Source organism: Mizuhopecten yessoensis, unplaced genomic scaffold (assembly GCF_002113885.1).
Source record: "Mizuhopecten yessoensis strain PY_sf001 unplaced genomic scaffold, ASM211388v2 scaffold3229, whole genome shotgun sequence".
NCBI lineage: Eukaryota > Metazoa > Mollusca > Bivalvia > Pectinida > Pectinidae > Mizuhopecten > Mizuhopecten yessoensis.
Genome location: NW_018404940.1, coordinates 834,123 through 852,142, shown reverse-complemented (window position 1 = coordinate 852,142; position 18,020 = coordinate 834,123). Strand labels below are relative to the sequence as shown.

Below are 18,020 nucleotides of genomic sequence, written 5' to 3'. Positions count from 1 at the left end.
AGGAGAAAAACACAACATCTCTGTCTGAACCAGTTACAAGGTATGTCCTACATATAGTGTTGTAAACACCATACTCCTCCTTACCTGTCCTACCTGGTGTACATTCGGTATTATATATATTTATTATTTTTCTTATCATAAATGTAAAGAAGCTTTCATGTATTTTTGTTCAAGTTTAAAACAGAAAATAATTTGGGAATATCAAATTTCCGTAAAACCCCCCAAAAAAACCCCAGAATCTTAATTTTCAGTTTAGAAATTTAAATGTAACTATATTATACAGTTCTGTAATCATAATATTAGTATCTATTAAATATCAGAAAGCTTTTAAATCAAGAAAATTTGAATGCTCAGAGTGTTTAGATTTAGGTGGGTAATTGCTATATTTTGGCGAGACATACATGTAATACACTTTCCTGAATGGTGTAAGTTTACTATGTAGAGCAGTACCTGTGATTGGAACAGTGTGGTGCTTCATTTCCTATCAAATCTATCACTACAACTAGAATTTCAACTTAGTCCACAACTAAATCAAAATCCAGTGGCATATAATAACATAGCATTTCATGCTGTAACAACATTCACACAACACACACCCTTCCCACACTATAATATACGCTTGTGACTCGGTGGACCAGCGTGAATTTTCTGGCTGGTTCATCTAGAAGTCTATACAAACCAAAACGTTGGAACAACTTACGCAAAAGGGACACAATTTTACATATCACCAAATACATAGAAGAAATATTTTACATTTTACAAGATATTTGTTTTAAAAATTATACAACCACAACTTATGGAATAAATAATGTTTAAAAAGCACTGAATGGTCTTAAGCTACAAGTGAAGTTTGAAATACTGACCCCCATTTTTTTAACAGTATAGTTTACAATGAAAAAGTGTGTGATACAACCATACAAGACATGAAGGCTATTACAGCCTGATGTTTTGTACATGGGGATCAATGAAACTGCAGCAAAAATAACACTGCTGACTATGTCGGTCTCATATGATTGATTGTATCCGAGCTTGAGGAACGTTGAACCAAAACGTCATATCACTATATCAGCGGATTTAATCAGCAAAAGTATATACATCTGTACTCTTATGGTTCATATTCTAATAACAAAAAGGTTGGAGTTCAATAGCAGGATCTTCTGAAATGAACACATTGATAAAATCACCTCTTTATCAGAGGTTATACATCAGGAGTGTAAGTTATGTGGGTCTTGTATGAAATGAAGCATAAGTTAGGGTCCAAAGTAATTACAAGCTTAAATTACAACGTACATAGGCAAGTCATTAAAGCTACTTTTAAACCTGGGGGAAGTCTTTAAAGCTACTTTTAAACCAAGTTTAAGCAGATGGTCTATATGAAGATATTAAGATCAAGAGAGAATCAACACTCTTACATGAATGTCCGTGATATCCAGATATCTTTACACAGTAAAATATTTCCTAAATATATGATGCAGCAGATATGTATAGCCCTGCTTTTGTCATTTTTATAATATCAATTCAGACAAAGGACTACCATGTTGATGTTGTTTCTCTGTAAATACGTTACAAGATTAGACATGATGTACATATGTAGATCTATCTTGTAGACATCTAATGATTTCCCATTGAATAACATTCATATTTCAAGAGTGTAGCAGCATACTATATTTTCACAAGTGTGCCATTTTGATATTTCTCAATGCAGGGAGAAAGAAACCTTATTCAATAAATATTTCCCAATAAGTCAAAAGTAAAAATTGTGATAAATTACAATTCTGGATACGAAACTCATTTCTATGTGTGATAAAAATGACAAGAAGAAAATGCAAAAATTCAAGTTTCAAGTCTACCTGTCATTTCATAATGAGGTTCTTTTTTAATTCTTCATTTAATGAAGATGAACAATGATGTGTATACCTATTTTTTGTGTATTGCAGTTTTAGGGGACTAGGTGTCATTCGTACATTCGAATGACTTGGTCATGAGATTTTAAGTCAAATTTATTCTGTACACTCTTCCTAATAAATAAAATTTCTCGCCACTCTCGTACTTGTCTCACCTATATACCATAAGGCAAGTCATTTACACAACTCATCCTCTTGCCTCCCATCCACACTGTTTGTACATATTGGCGACACAAAGACTTTTTTGTCCCTAGTGTACAGTACAAAATTGAAGAGAATCAATATTATATAGGCTATTACTGGAGCTCATTTTTACAAAGTCTACCTAGCACTTCTTTACCTTATCACAATAGGCACAATGACCTGTACCTCTCAATATGTGTATGTAATTGGTGCATGATAAAATGTGTATCAATACCTGTGTGTGTATGAAACAGCACTCTATATAGTGAACTTGTAGAACAACATATGAATAAGTGTTGGAGTCACCTCTCATCCACCCATTAGATAGATGACATCCCTAATAATCAGAATTTTTAATTATATTAAATATCGAACGTTGTCCTGTAATTAATTTCTCCTGCAACCATTACCACATTAAAGACAGCTTCTGAAAGTTAATTTTCCTTATATTGTCAACAAGATTACGATCACGCATTTATAATGTCCATTTTAAGAAGCAAGGAAAACAAAACTATCACCATTTCCTTCACCTTGCAGCCCTAGTCAAAACAAATTTCTCAAGACTAGCATACAAAAGGCGACAAAGAGGAAACCAGGATTTAACAGACAACTCATTCCACAACAAAATATGTTGCCATATATCACATGAATTTGGTCTTTTCAAACTACAGGTACTGAGATCGCCAAATATATATGTTACCATTATATGAAACACAAATAATTTATAACTTTTGTTTATATACATAGAATACTATATCTTGTACAACACACACTGTACAAAATCGGCAAAATAAACAAAATCACATGACAAAATTTATTAAACATAACATTTAATATGAGTTACATTTTTAAAATACTTCATGCAAAACCTTCAATCTGTACTTACAGGGGCGATTTTTTTTCTCTCATTAAAACCTGTTTTTTCAATTATCTTACAATATACTTTTGCCAATCAAATGGAACAATATATGTTAACTTTGGTTAAAAATTTGTACAAAGCATACTTACTGCTCAGAGTGATTTTCTGTTTCATTGACCACTATATGGTAGTGGAGTGTACAGTGATTTGGTTGACCTAATGGTCTGTTTGTTACAGGAAAATTCTAAGTCTGATGAAGTTTACAGCACAAACCTGTTTCAGCCTTTTTCTAGCCTACTGTAATTATTGTAAACTAAAATACTTTTGCTTTGCTGCTTTGTTGCCTTCACCAAAGTAACATTTTGCCCTTGTATCTTTCCAAATATGCCCTCCCAGATTTTAGTGCAAGTACATGTAATCCTCTGACCTTAAATATTTTCTGTTCTTACAGCTTTCATGCACAATGCTTTGAATGATAAAGATAGGAGCATCACCTTAAGCTACAACCATGTATTCTCAACTGTTTACTTTCAGTTAATTTTGATGATTGTTTTTTAATTTTATTTTTGAAAAGTAACTTTGTGCCTAAAACTAAAACACAGTATTCTTTCACATACTTTTGGGGATTTCATTTTCATATTTTTTTTCTCTCTCTCTCTCTCTCTCTCTCTCTCTCTCTCTCTCTCTCAAAAATTCACTTTGTGCATAAAATTGTGATACATGTACATAGATTAAGGCTGTCTAAATGTACTTGAAGAATCCATCTATTATTGATTTCCAACAGCAACTTTTTATGTCACACAAACACATTCACACACCACATACACTGTTGGTTTTATAGAGACAGAGTGCTTACTTGATAACTGTAAATCACCTGTGTGAGACAGGCCCTGCAAAGCTTTATGAGTACATGTACATGGTATTCGGTGAGGATCATGCTCCATGTTAAACCAGAAAACCTCAGTGCTTTATATATGGTGTCATTCAATATTCAAGACTTGCATTCAATACCATCCACATAGTTGGGCTATGTCTACATATTTTACTGTACCATCTACCGTGCACGTGAAACTAAACTATCAGATGATACCATTGATAACTACCTGTGAACATCATTAAAATATGTCTGTTATCAAAAACGCACAACTACTGAAATAAACCATTAGATGATAAAACCAAAAAGCAGAATGTCGTAAAATGGTTATAATGAAATATTTGGCAAGATGTTTTCTGAAGGTTGTAAAGTCAATGACATTTTTCTTCACAAAAAAAAAGATACCAAAATATTAACAGTAAAAAAAAAAAAAACAATAACAAAAACAAATGTAAACAAAATGATTTCTACTTTAAATTTAGCTTTACTTGAAATCACTCATGACATGTTTGCTGTCTCTTACTGATTAAGATTTAAAATTGAATATAATTATATAACCGATGTTGTGTAATTTGAATTTTTGATTGAAATATTAATATATATGTGCAAATAACAAAGAAATAGCTTTTCAAGATATAATCAGGGAATTAAAGAACTAACTTGATCCCAAAAAGTAAGATTTAAAACGGTTAATGAATCACAATGTATTATATTGTGTAGATGGTTGTCTATTTTTCACAAAATTAAACAGTGAAGAATTTGAAGAATTTTTCTCCCCATTGTCAAAAGATACCTGTATAAAAGTCATGGACTTTGAAGATTCCCCATTGTCAAAAGATACCTGTATAAAAGTCATGGACTTTGAAGATGTCACAAAATTTCAGTCATCAATCTTGATAGGCAACTGATGCTTCATCATAATAAACCAAATAAACATTTGTGTAAAATACTTCACTGTTCTAGACAGTGATTTCCTAATAGAAAAAATAGTGGGGAAGTGTATATATAGGATACTGTAAACATACATATCTTAGCAGCAATATTGTATCAAGTTCACACACAAAATTTTCTTATTTTACCATTGTTCATTCTGATTTAGCACAGCATTATTTTTTTCTAATAATTTGCACGGAAATTACAGACTCTAATGTCTTTAGGCCTCATATGTGTACCGGTATGTCAACTGCAGTTGTTCCAAAAGGGAAGACATATAACAGGAATAAAATGAAGAATAAAATTTATGACGAAGAATTTACAACGTCTATAAATATAAACTACTGAACGATGATCAGGTGAGATAAGACCTGGCCTCTCTATAATATGCTGAAGCATATCATGCAGTCAACTGACAAGGAAACAGACCTGGGTCAGGTGTCGCACCGTGGCTTTCAGTCTTTCAAACAAACTTCTGACTGTCATAGTATATATGTACCAGGTACACAGATTTATATCATAAATTTCACTGGTGAATATGTAAATATGTAAAAATTGTGCATTGATTGTGCCTTACAAGCGTCAGCTGTTGGGAAGTTCCCTTTAGCTCAGCGGTAGAGCAGCGGGCTGGAGAGCCAAGGGTTGCAGGCACGAGCCCCAGCAACGGCACTATCTTTATCACTGTTCCTCATTCTACTACAAATATGCCGTTAATGGTGCTTGGATATTTTTTTTACTGTGCTAGTATATGTATGATTACAGTAGATTCCTATTTAATTATATAATATCAAAAAATGTAGGTAGATCTGTAGAATACTTTGGCCAAAAACTGATCAAATTATAACAGCCTTGACTGTCTCACCATGTCATGTATCTAAAGTAACCAATCTAGTAATCTGAGCAGTACAACACACTATTTGTATAGAACACACTGACAACAATTTGAAACATATACATCCAAATTTCATTCAAATCTTTCATACATAATTTAAATTTCATATATTTTTTGAGAAGTTTTGCAGTCAATAAAACCTCTGTAATGGTACATGTATTTTATCTAGGGAAAGAATTAAAAATGTAACATAAAAACATCATTTAAGTACGTAGTAGTTCTCTTTGTCAACACATAAAAATGACATATCAATGTATATCATAACAACATAATAACAAGCAAAAGCTGAATATACCTGTAACAAAATCTGCTGGGAACACAAATTGCTCCACCAAAGTAGAACAAAAACAAATGCCTATTTATGATAATGTGATAAATTTTACAGAAAAAAACACTATAGTATGATTTAAATATGCAAATGTTTGTCCTAGGTGAGGGATACACAATTGTTTTCCCACCTACACAGTTTCTTTTCATTACGTTTTCTAACAGTCAGCACATGATGAAGGGAAAACAATTTTCCCTTCACGAGAATATTCCTGGACATTTCACAGGGGAAATTAAAGTATTGACAGAGAGATAGATAAAGAGATGAAGAAATGTCCAGGAGTACTGTCTACATGCACAGAGTACAAGTACTATTTTGCTTTGTTTTACCTTTATCACAGACTAGCTATGTTAAAATGAGAACCTCATCCACCATCACGTTTCCTGTCCTTGGTCAATCAGTCACTTCAGCATTTTTTGTTTTTTTTTGTTATTTTTTTCAGATCCTATTAGAACACAATGCATTTTTGTTTGTACAATGATACAACATTGTTCTGGAGCACACACTAAATGACGGGACATCATTTACAACAGTGTACATCCATGTCCTATCATGACTGTCTGTATGAATTTGTCCAGTGATATCGCTATGCTTCAGAGTATAACACAGCAGTTACTACAGTTACTCTCACCACTTTTGTCCTTTTTTAACTGCCCTGTAAAATATACAAAACAACACATTTATCAAATGTTAATATCATGAAACAAATATGTGTTCAACCAATCACATTTTTTAACAGAATCTCAATCCGATTGTTTTGAATTTGTCAACATCAAAGAATTGAAAAATAAAATAAAAATAGAAAGCCGCCATGACCTATAAAACAAAACAAAAATCACAGAATTGGACCTGTTTGTTTATGTAAAATAACTGATTCATCTATCTTTAAATGGAATATTTCAGGGATAAACCTATATTGATGCAGGCCTTGGGAGTCTTTGCCAAATCAAATCACTAGGTCTGTCTTTAAGTTATTAGCAAACAAATCTTGTGGGACAGCTGGGAAGTGTTTAGAACAGGGTAAATGAAAAAGACCCTGGTGAATGTCTTGATGTGAATGTATATACCTTGATTGTTTGGTTCTGGTAAATTCTCTCTTGGCACTAGATGCATCACCGTCGTTTTGCCCATAGGTAGTTGTAAAGCTGGAATTCATAAAAGAACATGATGAAAACTGAAATTTACAACTCTTTCATTCGAACATATCTTATTGACATTAAACAGTCAGAGGGATTGGGCACAAGTACTTACAACTCACTAGGCCCTCTCCCAATCCTGTTGTGAAACAAAAGTAAAATGTCAGATCGTAATTGTAAACTAATCCCTTCATCACAATGATTAATCAATACACTTACCTAATGATATAATATTAATAAGCATCTTACACTTAATTCCAGTATATCATTCATAATGCAGAAACAGAATTGTAATTCTATTCTAGTTTCAAACAACAATTCAGATGATTTCAATCCCTTTTATAAAATACTTACCTCCCAGTGTAACATTGCCATGGAGAAATCTTCCTTGATATATTAATCTCAATATATTTGCCGGTGGTAATGGTTCATCTTCCCAATCTAAACAATAGAATAGGATTGAAAAGTTTGAAAAAAAGCATTTACAAATACACATGTATGATTAAAACTTTAATTATACCTTAATAACCTTATCAGGCATCAGGCACATCTGGAAGTGGCTTAATGCCTCGTTGAAGTACATGGCATTACTCCTCCGATATGGGTTACTACATAAAAGTTCAGTCATAGAAGATTAAAGTCAGCATAAACAGTTGGGATTTCTGAACATTGTTCAACAATTGCTTGTAGTGGTGATTGATGGTGATTATGGTGTGTCAGTTCAAGGCAGATCATTTGAACCAATGCAAGCTTACCAACCTAGAAATTGGAGTGTAGAAAACGAAAAGAAGAGTGCCAATTTAAGAATACAGACCTCATGAACATAGAAATTAACAGGGTAAGGAGAAAGGTTGACATGATTAGCTGTATGTTTGAATTGGGATGATGATGTTTCCCAGCTGTAAATTCAGAGGGCAACATGATGCATTGGGAATGATCAGGAATACCAGGTAGATCTTTGGAATGGTTAGAAACACCATGAAAGGAAGCACCTTAAAGACTGATAGATGCTGCAGAGCTAACATAATGCTGGCTGTGGGGCAGAGCAGTGATAAATCAGAGACTTGAAGCCACCCCATCAAAGGACAGCAAAACTGATCATCACTGTTGAAACATCTGGAGGACCTTCAAGTCCTGATAACGGCTGAATATCAGTACTGATATATTGATGAAAATGATTTAGGATAGCAGTTCAGTATAACCATATTGAAAATTCTCAATATCAATATTTGTATGCATATTAAGACATGAACAGCTAGCCAACAAAAAATAACTCCTCAAGCTAAATACATGTCTGTATCATGTTTTTTCCAATCTTGAAGACAGAGGAACACTTGAATGCAAGGTAATGTTCAGCAGGCAAGCATTTCACTTGACGAGTTGTATACATATGCACACATGCTTCAAAGCACAGGAGACTATGACCATACCTCCTTCAAAGATACATTTTATTGTTTTATTGGAGGTATTTATTAGTCCAGTTGAATATATTTTCAATTTCAATTTCAAAGTATTTTATTGACAATACATATATAATACAAACATATAAGTTAACATTAAAGGAGATATTTGAACAGTATTGACAAAAGAATAAGACAACAGGCTTTTCCTATATCAGTCTTCTTCTAATTCCGGTAGATATGTACAATGCTTGAATATATAAAATGTTGTGATTCGTTTCCTCTCACACTCATGCACACCCACACCCACACCAGCTTATGTCTAATACTCGTTATTTAAGGGATAAAACTTGCCTGAATAACAATAATTATAACAATACATGAATATTCATTTGGAAATTTATCTAGCACGTATAAGTAACGAAACGTTTTGATGATTTAATATAAGAGTCAACATGTATAAGAATAGTTTTATTTAATTGGTTGGATGCATTACTAATACCATATACTAAACAGTGCAGATTTAAATATCCTACTAGATTATAAATAGTGGTAATATGATGCCTAATATTAGAATACAGAGGACATTGAAAGAAAAAATGTATTAGATCTTCCCTCTGTACACCACATACACAGGAAGCATCATCAATCAGATGGTCTTGTAACTTATCACAGTTAAGATCACTTTTAAAATTTCTTAGCTGACATAAAATTATGTTAAGTTTCCTCGGAACACAGTTAATAAAAGTTTCTGAGACGGATGTATCAAAGGTTTTTTTAAGTTTCTTTTTAAAAGATGAAATTGAGATGGAGTCTCGTACAGTGCTATCAAGTGCATTCCATTTTACCATTGTAGAAGGGAAGAAGCTATTCATATAAGTAGTAGTTCTTGTCTGTGGTATATTAAAGAATCTGTTATTTCTGAAGGTATAGTTATTATTTACATTTAGAAATGGTTGAATGATATTATCGAGATAAGTTGGAGTGTAATTATTAAGAATCTTATACATTAATGTTAGTTTATGATTTTGTCTTCGTGTGTGTAATGTTTCAAGTTGTGTTTCAGTATACAGAATATGATGAGATGTACCTCGTCTGAGGCCAGTAATTAAACGCATAGCTTCTAGTTGAACTGATTCTAAAAGATCTGATTCCGATTTGGTACAATTATCCCATACTATATCAGAATATTCTAGCACAGGTCTTATATAAGAGACATATAATGTTTTTAATGTATTCCTATCAACTGTAGTTTTTAAAATTCTAAGAATACTTAGTCTAGAGTTCGCTTTCTTATAAATATTTGAAATGTGATCTGACCATGTCCCTTTACTGTTAAATGTTAGTCCTAAGTGAGTATGGTGTTCATGTTGTGCAATTGGAGTATTGTTAAATAGCAGTTGAGGATGATTGTTAATGTGTCTACGAGAGAAGTTAATAGCTACAGTCTTATTCGGATTGAATAGGATCTGCCATCGCTTTGACCATTCAGAGATTGAGTCAAGATCATCATTAAGTATGTTAGTAGGTGTTGTAAGGTCATTGTTATTATTTACTATTACATAGAGAGAGGTATCATCTGCAAAGAGTTTTATATGAGAAGTTACATTATTAGTAATATCATTAATAAAAAGAAGAAAGAGGAAGGGACCAAGGACAGATCCTTGAGGAACCCCTGCAGACATAGGTTTGGTACTAGATTTATAACCTTCAAAGATAACCCTTTGTTTTCTGTCAGATAAGTAAGCTTTAAACCAATTATATAATTTACCTTTAATACCATATGTTTTTAGTTTATATAATAGGCCCAAATGCCATACTCGATCAAATGCTTTACTTATGTCACAGAAAACAAAACGCAAATCTTTACCTTGGTCTAAATTGCCACTTATAGTATTATAGATATCAGCTAGTTGATTAGTAGTGGAGTCTTTGGGTTGAAATCCTGACTGATGTACACTTAACATATTGTGACTTGAAATATAATTAAACGTATATTTAAAAATATTTTTTTCTAACATTTTGATAAAAATAGATGTAATAGCAATAGGTCTATAATTATTGAGATCACTGATATCTCCTTTACCTTTATAGAGAGCAGTAACATTAGCCGTTTTTAGTACATCAGGTATTACTCCAATAGATAAAGTTCTATTAAATAATAGTTTGAGTGGGTATACTAAAGAAGCAGAAATGTTCTTTACAATCATAGGTAAAATACCATCAGGACCAGCTGGTTTGTTTTTATTAAAAATGTCAAATTGGTCAGTTATATCTTGTTCAGTAATGTTAATGTCAGAAAGTTCAAATGGACATAAGGGAGGTAAATCAGGTAGGTTAGTGTCAGTAATATCAGAGGCAATGGTGGTAAAGAAGTTATTTAGTGCCTCAGCTTTATCTTGTGGATGGATTAATATTTTATTGTTAGATTTTAGAGGATAAGAATTAGTGCTAGTGTTATTCATTTTTCCTATAGATTTTGCTATCTGCCACCATTTTCTTGGATGCACTGTTTTGTCGGCAAGACAATTTTGAAGTTTCTTAAAGTAATTTTCTTTGGATTGCCGAATAATTTGTATAGTGTCATTGCGACAAGTTCTAAATTTTGCCCAATCTTGTTCCCTATTTTTATTTTTAGCTCTTTTATGTAATCTATTCTTATATCTTAATTTATGCCGAATTTCACCAGTCATCCAAGGTTTATCATCAGGATGGACAGTAATTGTTTTGTGAGGTATATGAGAGTTAGTAGCAGAGTTTATTTTGTTTATAATAGTAGAATATAGTTCATTAATGCTAGTAGTGTTATTAACTATGGAATCCCAATCATTACTAAGTAGTTCATTATTAATAGCATCCCAAATTGAATATATTTCATCCAATAAATAATATATCTTTATGGTTTTGAGTGAACTGTACAGAAAAACAAAACATCTACTGTTCAAACTAACCATCATTTTGTTTATTCATATTGATATATAAATTTTAAACAAGCCACACAAGTATCGGTTGTGTGTGTGTAACAACCCCCTTCCATACACTGACAATGACATACAAATATAAGCCTTTTGGGGCAAACAGATGCCACAAAATTCATTGGAAACAATGAAGGTATTTAAAATGAAAATTGAGCAAATTTCACGATAAGAACTTATACAATTTCTTGTTTAAGTATAGTGTCTTGTCAATACATATGGAAAAGTGATTTTCAAAATATTGTAATGTATCATTTTGTTTTTTTTCCTTTGTTGTATTTTTGCAAAACACATGCCTGGTACGTATACAGTGTCAAAATTTCCAAACATAAATTTTGTGGATCAACAGAATTACACTCCACTGTTCCAGCAGTTCATGATCATTTATAATATAACACGTAATACAGAGATTAAAAGAACTAGCTATAGCTAGAGATCAAGTTAAAAGGAACTGGCCATGGCTAGCTCTCAGACAAAGACATTGCTGCAGGTGATTTCAAATCAAATTGACAAGTCTGAACAAACCCGATAACAACCCCACTGTTGATTATTTTTATGCAAGTATAAGACTTAGACTGAAGAGAGACATCAATGGAGCTGTTCATAATTACATTGTATGTATACTTAATCTCTTATCCAATATTATTTTAATACCAACCTGTTGGCCAGTTGTTGTAAACAAGTTCTGTTATGTCTGCCGCAGACTCGTTTGGCGTAAACAGGAACTCTTTGGATTTCCCACTTACTAAGATCAACCGCAAGTTAATCTGAAAAAATATATACAAATTATATAACATAGACATCACAATTATTTCATGAAGAGAAAGGTGACAATGATTCGTTATGCCACTTAGATTCTATTTTATCCATGGTTGTCCATAAGTCTCTCTTTCAAAACTCTGGTTTTCTACAGTTAAAGGGCTTGGTTGGGATTGCTTTTCTGATCTGAGGGTAAAATCACTGATACTATATAATAAAAAGGTTTCTGCACATTCAGGGCTTTCAATAGACTATTGAGAATATGTTTAACTCCCCAAAATCAGCTTTTGACTCTTCAGTTCTGCTTGACATATGTTTTGACACTACAAAATTTGAAGAAAACTTTATATTTGACTTTTGTGCAACCCTTTTCACCCCTAGGTAACTTTAGTAGACTCTACCATGCATTAATTGGGATGAGTTCATCATGGTCTATGGTGGTGAAAAGGTTAGCTTTATTTATAGTTCACTGTTTGGATGGCAGTTAATTAAGCACATTTATGGAATGATTTGACAGAAAGCTCAATTTTTGTAACAACTTTCTTAATAAAACAGGGTTAACCGGGTTGTTATTTTTTTCCAAAACACTTGCCCCGGCAAATACATTGCAGAAGCATCAACCTGTTGATGGAGGCAATGACTGGAAGAAGAAATAGACCTTAGAAATCCACTTATAGCATGTATATATAATTGTTCCTTTCCCTAAAATATTAACCCCCACCCCCCATTTTTCTACATTATATGACTTTATTGCATTGGTGAATTTATTTTGGTATTATTACCGTTTTTACTGTTGTTAACTTTTAAATTCCTGAAAACCAGGTCCTGACTGCCTGGTTATTACTAATATATGTCAATGCAAGGCATCTTTCTGTTTGATAATATAATTAAACAGAGATGTTTTTCATGTCAAAGCGTTGTCTATTAGTTGTTGATTTGTACATCAACTGTCAATAACAATAAGTATATATATATCCTTTATCTATCAAAACTGTATATTTTAGCTGGAATTTCAGTTATTTTCATCATTCTTATAAATCATCTGAATTGACTGAAAGGCTGCTAGTATTTTCCCCTCAAAACAAGGAAATTGAATAAAATAGTTTGTCATGATCATGATGTTTTGTTTGATCCTAATTGTTTGTGTGTTTACAATTTTTGTTATAACTAGTACTTAAGACAGTTAATCATTTATTCACCCCCAGTTGGGGGAAAACACATTCAAAAACATGTTTAAGAAATTAAAACAAGTCTATTTCACCTGCCCTTGTCGAGTGCTAGAAGTTCATTTTTTCACCTGTGTAAAATAGATCATCATCAACGTACTAAATTTCTAGGAATACAATATATTGGGGTATATAGCAATATTCCATTAATTTTGCAGTATGAAAATTGCTTGACAATTTCCACCCCTACTGTTTAAAAGCAGGTTTGTTTCTGATTAATTGAATAAGACCATCATGTGATATTTTGAATATCCAAGCCAAGGACTACAACTGCAAGCCAACACTGTACTAAAATTTTATGTTGCCCTTTAATGCCCTATAATATTTGTCACAATCTTCCTTGTCCGAGTCAACTTTTTATTTTTATTTTAGCCTTAAAAATATCATAATCTGATAATATTCATTCGAATTATAAAAATACTACCCGTGTATATTTAATAAACCATCTAGTTTACAGTCTAAATAAATATAACTCTTAATTTGACTGCTAATGCTTACAATCGTTACAACTAGAATAAAACATCCATGTTGAGCACTGATGTACCATGAATCAACTTTCCTTTTTAAGGTGTTACAAGCTAATTAAATTGATACAGAACAAACATTTTTATATGGAGACGATATGAGGTCATACTCGGGCATGGAAAAACTTTTAAAGTACTCGTCTGTGCAGGCAAGTGACCTTCTGAAATGCAATTTCAATTGCCCAGATCTAGATATCATTACTGAATTTTAGCATGTTTCATACAACAATCCTGAAATATTAATGTGTAAAGCAGGCAGATGTATCAATAAAGAAAACATAACATAATGTCATTTACATACATGTATATCAATTGCGAGGTGTTTCCAAGTGCCGACCTGTAAACAAACTTATGATTTTCACAATTGATGACTCCAAACAATGTTTCAGTACCTAAAAAAGGATCCTTTTTTGTAAAGAGTAAAATCCATAAATAGTCTCAAAATTTAAAATCATGATTGATTAAAACATCAGTCCAATTGCCGAAAATCTTTTTCAATAATGTCTTTCAACAACTTCTAGAATAGTTATTAATACTGATGAAATGACAAATGTATTGAAACAACCAAATACTGAAATGTCTGCATTCCACGATTATCACCAATTGAACTAAAAAGTAACATTGCATAAAATAATTTTGATACAAATTCAGGGGTGTAAAAATCCACTAGCCCGATGCCCGGGCTACCAGATTTTCAGCATGGTATAGTGAAATTTAGAGGCTTACTATATAATATATATATATATATATTTAATGTGTACGCTGTTCAGTCTGAAGAATCTCTTAGAAGAGATGAAAGTACTAAAGACTCATTGTTAAGAATTTTTCTTTATATAATATATATATATATATAGCTAGCCCGGGGCTAGTGACATTTGTATCATGGTATAACTAATAAAAATGCTTCTGTTCTATTCTATCACCATAAGGGTAATCAATTCACATTCTAAACCTGTAGATTCCTTGTAATTTTCATTACAATACAGGGAAAATCTGGGAATTGGAGAACAGTGGGTCATTTTCAGATTTTTTTTTAGTCAATATCAAACTTAAGAGGGGTCCTTTTATGTAAAATAAAAATAAAACTGGAACATGGCGGGGTCATTGATCCCCTCCAGGATTATGGCTGCAATATCTATCAGACCACAAGGAGCCATTCTCGATGTAATGTATATTGATGATGCAAGTGGTTCAATTTCTGTGGCCTTCACATGCACATGTGTGCTATGTGTGAAAGTGGGCACTATTCACAACTAACTTACTAAGATAGCATTGAAAGTCTATACTAACCACCAAAATGGCCCTCTTGGTTGCAAATCATTCTTTTTATTTGATTTAAGCACGTGGGGTACAGAAATAAAATTCATCTCTCCAAAAGTCAACTAGTCTGCCATGTTTTCTAACAGTGAAACCAGACTCTGGACTGATTTTCAGGAAGAGAGAAAACAAAAAATTTGCAGATTTTTTTTTATTTTACTTTCAAAAACTTTTAGGGCAATCAGTTATAAATTATTAACCAACAAAAAAAGATTTATTTTATTTTTTAAGGAAAACATATCCATCTGTGAATGAGATAAAGATCGTGTGATCATGTTTTCAGCTTGATCCATTTTGTATTTGTCGGGCTAGCAGAAATTTATTTCGGGCTAGTGGATTATTAGTGTCTTCTAGCCTTGGGCTAGTAGTCTGATTTTTTTTACACCCCTGAAATTATCACAGATGAACATGTACAGTTCCCTGGTAATAACTTTCATCTTTTGTGTCCTCAATTTATTGATCCTGTACATGTTTTGTCTTGCTTTTAAAAAGCAAACCTTGCACCTGCTGAAAGGAATTGATTGGATTTTTTTTGTGCCATTCTCTCAGATATCTTCTTTATTTGTCAAAAACATTAACAAGATGTTCCCGATTGTAAAAATTCAGCGGAATTTGACCAGGATTTAAACCCTGGACTAAACAAATATTACCTGGCCACAGTATCCTTGCCCAATTGTTACAGTTATAACCAAGATGAAATCAGGGGTGGTTACAAAAAAAAGGGAAGTGTGACAGGGATACTTAATTACCATTAAAAAGTTTTCTTCATATTAACTATTAACATAGACATCAAAGTTGATAGATTTACAAATAAAAATATCTTGTGTAAATGAAGACTTTATTGAGCATTACAGGTCCATTACACTCTGCTGATCGAGCTATATAGCTATAAATAGAGAATAATACATGCCTTTTTCCATATCACACCCAGTATCACCCCGAGACTGCAATATCAGCCCATGCCTTGGGCCGATATTGCAGTCTCGGGTTGATACTGGGTGTGATATGGAAAAAGGCATGCTTTAATCTGTTTATTACATACTTACTAATAAAAGCTACTATCTTATGATATATTTTTCGTTTGAAATATTGAAAAACGACAAATTTCCAAAAGGGGTGTGATACAGGTTTTGCGGGCTGAATTGGGTTTTGGGTGTGATACAGCTTTTGGGGTGTGATACGGCGACGGCTGATATGGATAAGAGCAATTGTGTCGTATCGCATATAAAAAAAAAACGTATTTATTAGAAAGTATGTAATAATATGCCAAAAGCCGTATCAGCCCCGGCCGTATCACACCCCAAAACCTGTATCAGCCCGCAAAACCAATATCACACCCCTTTTGGATTTATTTTTTCATTTTTCATTATTTCAAAAGAAAAAATTATCATAAGATTTTCTCAGATTTCAATTTTCATTAAATTAAAGCAAAGTCGCATACAACAATAAGTTTAATGGTAATGTTGAATACAAAAAGCATACAGTAAGATGTTTATTTTCATTTTTCATAAATGTCAAATTTCTGAATTTTTTTTAACATCATTATTTTTTTAAAAGAATACTTATATTTAATGTAGTTTGCTATTAACCTAATGAATGATACAATCTTCTTTTAATAGTGACTTTCGTTTCGTTTTCCTTAAAAAAGAACATCACATGAAAATAGCTCAAAAGGTCAATAGAGCTATTATAGGTCTTTACAGCTATAGCTCAATAGACAGAGTGTACTGGACCTGCATTAGGGTAGGGAACAAAAAAATAAGTAAAATCATACTAAAACCTGCAGATTTCATATGCCCTAAATATCTATTTTGGTAATAATCAGCTGCAAATTCCTTTGACTTCCCTGTCCTCCCTCCTGATCTATAAAATTATACCTAGTAAATACACAAACAACTGACTTACGTCAATTTTATCTGATATATATGCAGCAACTATTTTTTTTAACCACTTAGGCCTGTTGTAACAGTCGGACACAAACATTGACAGAATGACATCTAACTTACTGAAAGTAGGTCAACTCATTGTCCGTAAAAATAAACAGGGCTCACAAATAAACAGCAGCAACCAAAATAAACATGCAAACTGTTAGTGTAAACCAAAATTTAAAATGAAATAAAAAGGAATCACTGAATGATTACTTTACGACACATTTTTTTCGGATAAAGAAACGGACTCCAGTTTTAGTTGAAGTGAATTAACTGTTAGAAGTCAATGATTTTTGTGTATTGAAAATGAACCATCCATAGACCAGTGGCAGTGGAAATAACGGAAATAGACCTACATTTAGACAATGTATACAGTCTGTAAGAAACAAATACAAAGAGAATATGTTTACCTTGTCACCGGGTATTCCTCTTGATCCCATAATTGTTGGGAATGTACAATCGTTTATGTACGGTCCCGACTTGGGTCAGCTGATAGGTTGAGGATGAGAAAAATTATGTCACAACAGGCCTCATTTTGAAACAAAATCTTGATGATATGACAACACTTTGATCGTCAAGCTAAAATATTTGCTAAATTTGAAGTACTTGGCACATTTTGAGATACCCCTGAGTCTTCTATATTCAATCAAACGTAAGGAATCCTCTATTTAAATTAATGATAATATTCCTCAAAAGCTGCTATGGCGGCGATAAAGAAGAAGCACGAATTGGCTTGTGGGTAATATTTTTTATCAGACTTTACGAAGCATGCGCCATTTTTA

General features: G+C 32.5%; 1 protein-coding gene across 1 annotated transcript; it reads right to left on the bottom strand.

Moving 5' to 3' along the window:
* Positions 1 to 5,320: 5,320 nt before the first annotated feature.
* LOC110447135 (ubiquitin-like protein 3) lies at positions 5,321 to 17,958 on the bottom strand. The gene is made up of 5 exons (XM_021492607.1): positions 17,649 to 17,958; positions 12,143 to 12,251; positions 7,464 to 7,550; positions 7,041 to 7,118; positions 5,321 to 6,628 (listed from the first exon to the last, which is right to left on the bottom strand). The coding sequence occupies exons 1-5, from the start codon at positions 17,676 to 17,678 to the stop codon at positions 6,567 to 6,569; spliced, it is 366 nt and encodes a 121-aa protein (XP_021348282.1). The 5' UTR covers positions 17,679 to 17,958; the 3' UTR covers positions 5,321 to 6,566.
* Between the last annotated feature and the right edge of the window lie 62 nt (positions 17,959 to 18,020).